This window comes from Lissotriton helveticus, chromosome 11 (genome assembly GCF_964261635.1).
Source record: "Lissotriton helveticus chromosome 11, aLisHel1.1, whole genome shotgun sequence".
NCBI classification, from domain to species: domain Eukaryota; kingdom Metazoa; phylum Chordata; class Amphibia; order Caudata; family Salamandridae; genus Lissotriton; species Lissotriton helveticus.
In genome coordinates, this window is record NC_136072.1 from 1,091,975,349 (window position 1) to 1,091,985,962 (window position 10,614).

Below are 10,614 nucleotides of genomic sequence, written 5' to 3' on the forward strand. Positions count from 1 at the left end.
TCTTCAAAATCAATATCCCTCGCCAAACAAAACCCACAACCACCAGCCTAACCAGATGCAGCTAGAGCACCATCTCACTGACTAGTCCACACCCTGCACATAAGCAGCCCAACCCTGCCAGCGACCTAATTACAGACATCAAACAGCTTGATGAGTGAATTACAGAACGTCTCAGTTCCCTGGCACCCGGCAAACACAGCAAGCAAAAAAGAACTTGGAAGCAGGTAAGCTGGTACACTGTGGAATTATGCTCAACCAAACACTGCAAGCAACTCAAGGACGATGGAGAACATACAAACAAGAAACTGACAGACACTTACAAAGCAGCACTCAGATGCTACGATCAACAGATCAGAGAAACCAAGACCCTAGCATAGCACATGAATAACCGCTCCAATAGCTGTAAAGAAACCTTCACTATTACCAAAGACTTCACCACTCCAGCCTCACCCCCTTTGCATCACTATGCGAGTACCTTTCAGAAGTTTTCAGCAACAAGATCAAAGGCATCTACAACAGTTTCGACCCTCAAGCGAACCCATGCAGCATCACCTCTAGCCTATCCACAGACAACCTCGGAGACACCCTTACTACATGGAAAACAGTCACCACGGAAGAGACCGCCAACATCATGGGGACCATCCACTCCAGGGTATCAACGGACCCCTGTCCTCACTGCGTCTAATACATGGGCACCTCCCCAGTCCGTGAGTTACTCCTCTGCACCAAGAATACCTCTATTACCCCACAATGTTCCCGGAGGCCTCGAAACACACAGCACATTAAAAAGACAGGGACTTTCTCAGTGCATCTTAATTTTGTTCATGAAATTAAATAACTTAAATATATCTGATCAGAAGTCAATACAGCCAGATGAAACATTCGCTTTCTAAGTAGACCTAAAAGAGAATTCTGTTTGAGTAAGGACGTTTTTTTTAACAACCATTTCTTTATTATTTTCATTAAATAAGCAGCATCTATTTACAGGCTTATATCGGACATGCAAAGTTATATCACCAATATTACAGTTCATTTATCCTTTGTTGCAGATTACAACTCTCACTTTTCGTTGCTTGCATAAACACTCCCTACTCTCACCCTCCTTTCCCTTACCAGCTTCCTGCTTGCTAATTTCTTTAATGTATGCCTTGGATATACTTTTAATTATCACTGACTCGCACTTCCTGACCATATGTGTTGTTCATTTCTTGGTGTTCCCCCACGTGTGGTTCTAGTTGTGAAGGTGGGATTTGAGCTAATTCCTCTTGAATGATCATCCCCATGCCGCCAACACTTGCAGAGAGTAATGACAGTTATCACATTTAGAAACATAATATCAATGCTATACTAAACGCATTTCTAAAGAATCCTTCTCCAATTAAATATACACTAGGCTGACTAAAGACAGTTCCTGACATTTTGAGGAATTTTTCACCCTAAAGATTGCACATTAAGAAGCATCAATGCAGAAATGGATTTTACAATAGTGGACAAGTTATGATTTGCTATGGCTATTATTCAATTTATTATCAAGCCACTTCTATTAAAGGAATGTGTCTGCAGGTTTACATCTAGAGCTTTTCTGAACTTTTGTTGCCTGAAATACCAGGGTATCCTAGAACTAATGAAAATGAAGAGATTTTGTTAAAAAATACTTTTTTCAATTAATATTTCAAATTTTTAAATGCATTCATTGTTGAAGTAGGCGATTAAATTTGGCTACATAGAGGGCACATGGGGGTCATTATGCAAGTCCATTACCAAGTTGGCAAGTTCTGCAAAAGAAATGTATGTGAATCTGAAGGCGTTGCAAAACTTGATATTTTTATTTACTACTCTGGTGCCATCGTTAAGCAATCCCTCATGTCCACTTTGGTTGGCCATGGCCCACGTTGGACTCAGTTTGAAATATGAAGGGACCTCTAGCTTTGATAATGTTTGCACTTTGAAGTGTCTGAATGTATGGCAACTGTGTACTCACATTATTTCATGTTCCTATCCTTTTAGGACACCTCTGGTGCCAAAGTCACAATTCCGTGAAGATCGTTCTGCTGCCCATGTTCCTGCCATGCGAAATGTTGGGAATGGTCGTTCACGTGTGAGTCGTCCAGCTCAGTACCGCGTGGGATACACATGGAACAGAGAGGGACGGTTAAAAGAGCTACGCATCAGGTGATTTCTCTGTCCTTACCCTATATTTTCCTACCTATGGATCCTATTTCAAGTGGCTCCTCTTCTTGTATATTACACCAATCCACACAGTCTTATTTATTTATGTGGTTTTATACATCATGAAGCAGGCCACTGCAGTTGCCAAGGTGCTGAGCGTGACTAGGAGGATGCCCAAGGTATTGTTTGTTTTGCTTCAAGTGACTTTAGTCTGCTTTGTAGTGGGACATCCTCAGACCCTGCATTATGAAACTCCTCACTCTCTAACTCAGATGGAAGAGGAATTTTTATATATGTGGTGTTTCATAATGCACAAACCACCACGTCACTGGGGGAATCTGAGTTTTGTTTTTGTGAACGGACAAACAGCTGGAGAGAAGTTATAGGCCTCACATGCCACTCTCTCTGTACCTTGTATTTATGGTTTAAATATTTTATTGAGTTTTTACACAAAACAAAATAACTTCACCCAACCGTATCAGACATGTACAGGGCGGTAAGCTTCAATGTTCTAGGCACAGGCGTGTCCGTTGGTGAAAGAAGCCTATTTGTGCTGTAGGTCGTGGAGAACTTCCAAGAACAATCCAACACAATGTACCCTGTATTTAGATAGTTATCTCTATGTACATTTTACAAGTGAGCGTTCATTTATTTATGTTATTTGATGTAAACTGACACCAGGTGGAATCTCAAACCTGTACTGGATTGGGTGGATATCAGGGTATGGGATACCTTATATCTGGTATCTTCTCCCTGCTTTACAGTGAGATGCTTGTGGTCTGTGTATTATGTTATTTGTATTTACCTTGTAGAGGTAGGGGGGTTTATTTATGTTGTTGCATGTGGCTCAGCTCAGACTCCAGTGTTGTCTGTGCGCTGTACCTAGATGGGGTTTCACATCCAAAGTATATACTAATTGCATCGGATGACTTCCTGCATTTCTTTACAGTGTGATACCTTTGGGTTCTCTGTGGTGGGGGGGTCACAGGCTGCTTAAAAAAAAAAAAAAAAGAAAGCCTGCCTCGATGGCTATTCTTCATGACCTAGTATCTGACGGCTATATGATTATACAACGCTATCAAGTACCACGCATGGCATTACCACGCGAATTTTACTTCGCAAGTGGCTTTACCACGCAGCTTTTTAGAACGCAGGATTTTACATCGCAAAAAAAAACGTTACGAAACATCTAACGTCCCTTAGGCACATATGTCATTGAAATCTACATAATGATTGTGATAGGCTAAACAAAATATTCCTAACTGCAGAACAAACCAAAAGATCGATTTTTTTTTTTTAAACAATCAAAAACAACAAATTACCTTACATTTATAAATTCATTTAATTTAAAGTGCGCTTAAATATATATTTTTTTTAATAAAGATTATATTCTTACCTGCACGCCTTTCACCAGCAGCCCTTACTTCCATCAACCATGGAAACAAGTGTCAAAACACGTCTAGCAAAATTTAGAAAAGGATTTCTATAATGACGTACACGCCACGTCTTTGGGGAGGCTCTTTCCTTGAACGTCAGAGGCACTGAAGAGCGTTTTTTTATGTAAGTAACCCGCTCGTTTTTTTGTTTTTTTGAGGGTGGAGACGCCCCCCCCCAGCCTCCCCAAGGCCCCTTTTTATTATTTGACCTTCTACTCGCATTCCTTTACTACGTATTTCGTAGTAAAGGAATGCGTGGTAAAGGTTATAGTGGTAACCACGCATGCGTTGTAAAGCATGCATGGTTATTGCATTCGTGGAAACGCCCGCGTTGTAGTGGCTGTTTCCCGGATCTGACTATTGTATACCTAATATTACTCCTAAAGTTGATTTCCTAAGTCCAATTCAAAAAGTGCCTCAATCGCACATTAATACCACCTGACAATCCTATTGGGGATTATCTGAAACGAAAGAAAGTAAAAAAGTAATTATTTTAATAACTCCACTTCCTTTCTTTTTCCTTTTACATTGTTTTACTTTCTTTCGTTTCAGTTAATCCCCACTAGGATTGTCAGGTGGTATTAATTCAGTATTGCACCTGTATAATTGCGTATTAATGTGCGTTTGAGGCACTTTTTGAATTGGACTTGGGAAACCAACTTTAGGAGTAATATTAGGTATACAATAGTCCGATACTAGGTCCTGAAAAATAGCCGTAGGGGTAGGCTAGAAACATATAGACCATTAGGATTTGGGCACATTAAAACCCTGCGAGTCCTTTTTTCCTGTGTTTTTAACCATACAGTCTGGGTGTCAGAATAAAGGTATTTTTTTAATTCACCTCTTCCTTTACCTCACTCCTCCCAAGCAGATTCATCTGCCTCATATAGTCACTACATTCAGTGCTCCCGCTTAATTCGTCTGGCTGCAGCATGCCCCGTTCCGTAGCGGAAGGGGATGGACCCCATGATGAAGCACGCCACCAAGGGGTACCCTGGTGGGTGAGGGTTTTTACGAAAAAAGTTGTGTTTTCCCCTTAAGTAAAGGAACTAGACAACTATCAACTCCACATAATAAGGGGCTGCGTCCTTTCTTTTGTTTTTTGTACATTAGGCCTTGGAGGGTGGCCCCAGCCTGGATATCCTCAAACTCCCCCCATTTTGTTGTATACTTGTAAAAAAACCTAAAACAAAACATGAACTGGCCAATTATTATGCATTTTGTTTATTTATCTTGATAGTTTTAAAGGTTGTTCACCATGTGACGTAAAGCACCAGTTACTAACTGATTTTTAATTCAGAGAGCGCGTGTATTAAGCTTCCCAGAAACAAATTAACCGCACATTTCTGATGCACAGTGCCAGTCAAGGCCAGTCGTTCTCTTCACAGTTCCAGCTCAGAACTATTCTGGATGCTGGCAGACACAACCAGCTAATTTGATGGAGTGATCCCACACAGTGTGTCTTTTTGCTTATGTTTTTCATGTCTACTTTAAGAAGAGGCTGTTATGACTATCTACTAAAGTGCTGTACTGCTTATACTGCCTTCAAACCATCAGTTGAGCACCAGGCAGTGAAATATGTATTAGGAGTTGCAAAGGAAATGTAAACTTTTTGATATCAAAACTTCTTTGCATTCTAAACTTTAAGCCAGAATATGTGATCGTGCCTTTTCAGTAAGCGCAGCACAACTCTGGAAACATTTACCGCTTTCAGTAAGAGCATGCTAGAACTTAATGGACTTACTGGCCTTGAGGAAAGCCTTGAAAACCTGTCTCTTTCCAGTTTAAGGTGTTCTATTTGAGTTCTATTTGCGGGATTGGGTGGCCCAGTATCTGGATACCTTTGAGGTCACAGCAGCACTTAAATATTATTGTAGTAGATGTACTTTATTCGATAAAAAAATTTCATCATAAAAGTATAAAATTTATTCAGTACAATTAGAAGATAAAAAACCCACCAATCCTTGTATACATACAACATTACATACTACCCAGTTCTAAAATCATTAAAATATACATTAAAATCGAATGCAAGAGAGCTATAAAAACCTCCTACCAGGGAGCCATCTGCCAGTTGGGTTATATTGGGGTGGGTTTGACCCTCCTCATACATGTCTGCCAAGCACTACCCAAATATTTAGCTACCCCACACACCATGGCAGTAGAAGACGTGTCAGTGCAGAGGACTCGTAGGGCCATTTTGTGACATCTAAGACCCAACCCCATGCATAATGGTTTTAACCATATCTTCCTGGCAGCCCTATATGCCGGGCAGGCGAAGAGAAAATGCGCCACAGACTCGTTAGGGGCTGCACAGCCTGGGCAGGCTTTCGATAGACCACCAAGATTATTCCACCCGGAGGTGAAGTCATTCCCAAACCTAGGTTTAAAATAAAGTGATCTATCCAAAGGTTTCCCTATGAGGTCTAAAAAGGGTTCAAGTTTCCTTGTCCATTTGATCTCGAGAAACCGCTCAGAGAGAGGACCCCTTGCACCTCTACATATGGCCACCTCCTGGACCCAGTCCCAATAAAGCTTCTTGATCACTAGCTTGGGAGGCGGTGTTTGGCTTATCCATGATTCGCTCAAGCCCAAATGGACAACCAAGTGCCTCAGATTACACAGCCACTTGATCTTATTACCCGTATTAAGCAGGATAAATTCATCTAAAGCTGCTGCATAATTATGGAGCTCCCGGGTCCTTCTCAGTCGCACCCAAAAAAGTAGTGGGCGCAAGCGCACTATATCTTTAAGGGGTCGCTACCCAAATCTAGCCGTAGTGGGGTCAGCGGGGTGGAAGCTGGGAGGGCCCAGAACATAGGCATTTACTCATGAAGGCTACCCAGTAGTGACTAATCAGTAATGCATAGAGTCCCTAAGAATGTCCAAAAGGGATTTCCAGAGAACATTGTCAGTTAATCGGGTCCAAGGAAATCTATGAAGTTCACCCAGGAGGTATTCTGAAGGAACATGAGAAGCTAATTTTTTCCTTGGAAGATGTTTACGAAGTCTACTCAAAATCCATTTACTTGGAAGCTGGAGGTGTACTGCATTATTTGGGTATCCGTTGCTTGAACTGTTCATCAAAGATATGAAATGAACAAAAAAGAATAATATATTTGGTGGATAAACTTCAGTACTTACAATTTTTTTTTTTTAAACTATTTTTGTTTTCATTCAACGCATAGGCAGTGATGACAGAATGCAGATAATCACATATTGCAGTTAAGTTATATAATTCCTGATACATTTCTTTGATGAAATCAATACCAATCTGAATATCCCCGAATAATCCCTTTGGCAGTTCAATCCACACTGATCCCCTATCCACCCCATTATTCATCATCCGAGCTATCTTTATCAGGTTCGGGTATCGGATCACAAATGTCTCCCCGGTACACATTCCAAGCCACCCATATTTTGGTCCATTTCTGGGGGCATCTCCAATTTATATATACTGTCTTTTCAGTCACCATAGTAAGGTCCATATCTCTACACCAGGTCGCCAGCGTAGGCAGTTTCACTGCATCCCACTTCTGTGCTATGTTTCGTTTCGCTACCATGAGTCCCAGTGTGACCTATGTTTGCCCATGACGTGTGAGATCGTTAGTTTCCCATATGTTGAGTAAGCATCTGCGCGATTCCGGTAGTGACACTCCCACTGTCTGTGATATAGTTCGCAGTACCTTCCGCCAGTAATCCGCTATTGCCACACAGTCCCATATTGTATGGATAAAGGAACCCTCTTCCCCACACCCTCTGAGGCAATAAGGATGCTGTGCCCTCCCCATTTTATGTAGTGTGGTCCTGGTATAGTATACTCGGTGCAGGATTTTAAGCTGCACTAGCCGAAGCCTTGCGGGGATTCCTACCTCCTTGGGCGAGGCCAGGGCTTCCTGCCATTCTGTGTCATCTATGTCTCCCAGGTCTGTCACCCACTTGTCCCGTTAAGAAACTGTTGGGTCTGGCAGATTATTGATCAGTTTGCGGTACGTGAAGGATGTGGCGCGTTTCGGCATGTGGTCAGTAAGCAGTCGGTTCTCCAGTGGGGAAGCTTCGGGGACTTCAGTGTCTTGTGGTAGCACCGCCAGCAATGCATGACTTATTTGTGTGTACCTGAAAGCCTCAGTTGGGCCCAATTCGTATTGCTGCTGGAGCTGGTCAAATGGCAATACATTCCCTCCGTTCCACAAATCCCCCACCGTGGATATACCTATATTGTCCCACAGTTCAAATCCCTTGCTGTTTCGCAGCTGTCCTAATTGTCTAGTGTCCCAGAGTGGGGTAAGTTTGTTAATGACCACCTTCCATCCCAACCATGTCTGTGCTGTGTGCCATAGCATATTTATAGAAAAAGTGGTCCTAGACACAATTTGTTAAACCAGACACAATCAATGTAAGTGTTAATTATTCACACTAAGTAAGTATTATTCTCCCTCTGGCGGGTCTCGTTTGTTGACGCCCTCACTAACCCTAGTGGCGTTTTTCGGTCAATGACTAGCAATCTATTAGTAGTCATGGTTGCTTGGTTGGACTCACACCCGGTCCGTTTATTTCAATACAGGTCCTTTCCAAACAGGAGCTTGGTTTCCCTCGCCCGCAACTAATTGGTCACTGTTTGACCATATCAGGGTGAGTTGCATTCATATCCATTTGTCAGACCTGATCGTTTGCCTTGTGCATTATGTTTGGGGATTGATCAGACCGTTTTCTCCCCCTTGTTTCAGCACGATTGATATCGCCTCATTGTTCCTATCCATAATCACCATCTTGGCTTCAAATTGAATTTATCAGTCAGAGGTGAGTCAGAAAAGGGCATAAACACTCCGTGGTTGGCGTGTTTGTAGTGGGATGACTGCGCCTTTGGAGATGGGCTAACAGTCGATTTCCCCTTTTGTGCTTATTTTTCTGCAGGTGTATCGCCCAAATGATCTGGCCTTGTTACACCGCCACAGTCTTTGCCGTGGTAAAGTACCCAACACCCCCTCTTTACTAAATTTTTTTAATGTTAACCCCTTTAGAAGTAAATATAATTCATTTATACTTACTTTACAGGTGCTCCCCTCTCCCCGCCTCCCATCTGTCCTGAAGAAGACCCGTAGCAGAGGTCGCAACTTTCCCGTATTGCGCCAGGGTCGAAACGTCGAAACGTCGACGGTTATGCCCCCCTTTTAATTTCCTAAAGCCTGTACCATTTTCCCAGTCCCCGTGTATAATAGTGTGTATATACTTTGTAGGGGTAGGCTTTACTTTTGTGCAATGTAAATATAATTCTTGTTTTGCACTGAACCTATTCTAAATCCTGTGCTTTCAGCCTTTCCTTCTCATCACTTGAGCACCCCCCTTTTTCTAATTCTCTTATTGCCAAATTTTTTATCAATATGTAAATAAAACTGCAGTATAAATTGTTTTGGTACTGTTTTGTTGGGTTCTTTCGCATTGATAGCAGCATTAGCTAATAATACATCTCCTTTTGTTTGTTCAGATTAAATCTGACCCCTTACTTAGTGTGAATAATTAACACTTACATTGATTGTGTCTGGTTTAACAAATTGTGTCTAGGACCACTTTTTCTATAAATATATAACTACCCAGGTCCTGTTGACTTTCTGGGTCTACCCCATTGTTTTTCAATGTGTGCCATAGCATGGCTGTATGCTTTGTGGGACCCTCCAGTTTCACTGCTTGCCCTTTGTTATACAGGACTGCGAGCATATTACCTGTTCCTAGTTGGGTCCTATCTGCCCTGTATGCTGGGTCATCCTGTGGTGCGTGTATCCATTGGTTAATGACCTTGAGGTGTGCCGCCCAGTAATACAACTGTATGTTGGGGAGCGCTATTCCACCATCATACCAACTTCTATGTAATTTCGCTTGCGCTACTCGCGCCGGTCTGCTACCCCAGAGAAGTGTGGACACCTGTGCAGCTATTTGTTTAAAGTATTGGAGCGGGACTGGAAAGGGCGTGTTATCAAGTGCATATAGAAACCGGGGCAGGGCCATCATCTTGTATAAAGCCGCTTTTCCCAGTAGTGTCAGGGGTAGGGATGCCCAATGTATCACGTCTCTCCTTTAAGCGCTCCATAGGGGGCGCAAGGTTTTTGGAGAAGAAATCCGCTACATCTGTTGTGATATGTATTCCTAAGTATTTAAATGAATCCCACGAGACCACAAGTGGACAATCGGCGGTAAGCATTGGTGCGGGTCCCTTCAGTATATATAAGACCGATTTGGACCAGTTTACTGTGTACCCTGACACCTTTCCGAAGTTATCACATATGTCAAGGAGCACCGGTATAGAGTGTTCCGGATCTGTGAGGTACACCAGTATGTCATCAGTATATAAGGAGAGACGGTCTTCCCATCCCCCCTCCATCGGATTCCTTTTAATAATGGAGCACCTCTAATCCGTGTTGCCAGGGGTTCTAACACTAATGCGAATAGGAGCGGTGACAGGGAGCATCCCTGGCGCGTCCCTCTCGCCAATTGTATTGCGCCTGATAGGTGTCCGTTAGCCGTTACACAAGCTAGAGGCCCCGTATATAGGAGGCGGATCCATGCATAAAATTTAGGACCAAATCCCAGATGTGGAAGGACCGCAAAGAGGTACTGCCAGTCCACCATGTCAAAGGCCATCCTCGCATCTAGGGACATGATGACTGCCCGCTCGGACAGGGACGGCGCCTTGGCCAGCGCTCCATGTAAGCATCTGAGGTTTAGTGCAGTATTTCTGTTTGGCATAAAGCCAGATTGTTCCGGATGAATTAAATGTGGCAGGTGTGTCATCAATCTGTTGGCTAATAGTTTAGCCAAAATTTTAGCCTCCGCATTTAGCAGAGATATTGGGCGGTAGGAGGTGCACTCGGACGAGGGCTTACCGGGTTTTGGGATCGCCACTATTGTGGCTATTCGTTGGTCTAGTGGTAGTTCGCCTTTCTCAAGGCTGTCATTGTACATGTCATTGTACATGTCCTTGTACATCGCCAGTAAATGCGGGCAAACAGTCTCT

General features: G+C 42.8%; 1 protein-coding gene across 1 annotated transcript in view; it reads left to right on the plus strand.

Moving 5' to 3' along the window:
• SFI1 (SFI1 centrin binding protein) overlaps positions 1-10,614 on the plus strand; it is a 553,452-nt gene that overhangs the window by 43,310 nt on the left and 499,528 nt on the right. Inside the window, exon 2 of the mRNA XM_078667725.1 lies at positions 2,008-2,172. Within this exon, the coding sequence (XP_078523851.1) occupies positions 2,008-2,172 (165 nt within the window). The remainder of the gene's footprint in view (positions 1-2,007; positions 2,173-10,614) is intronic.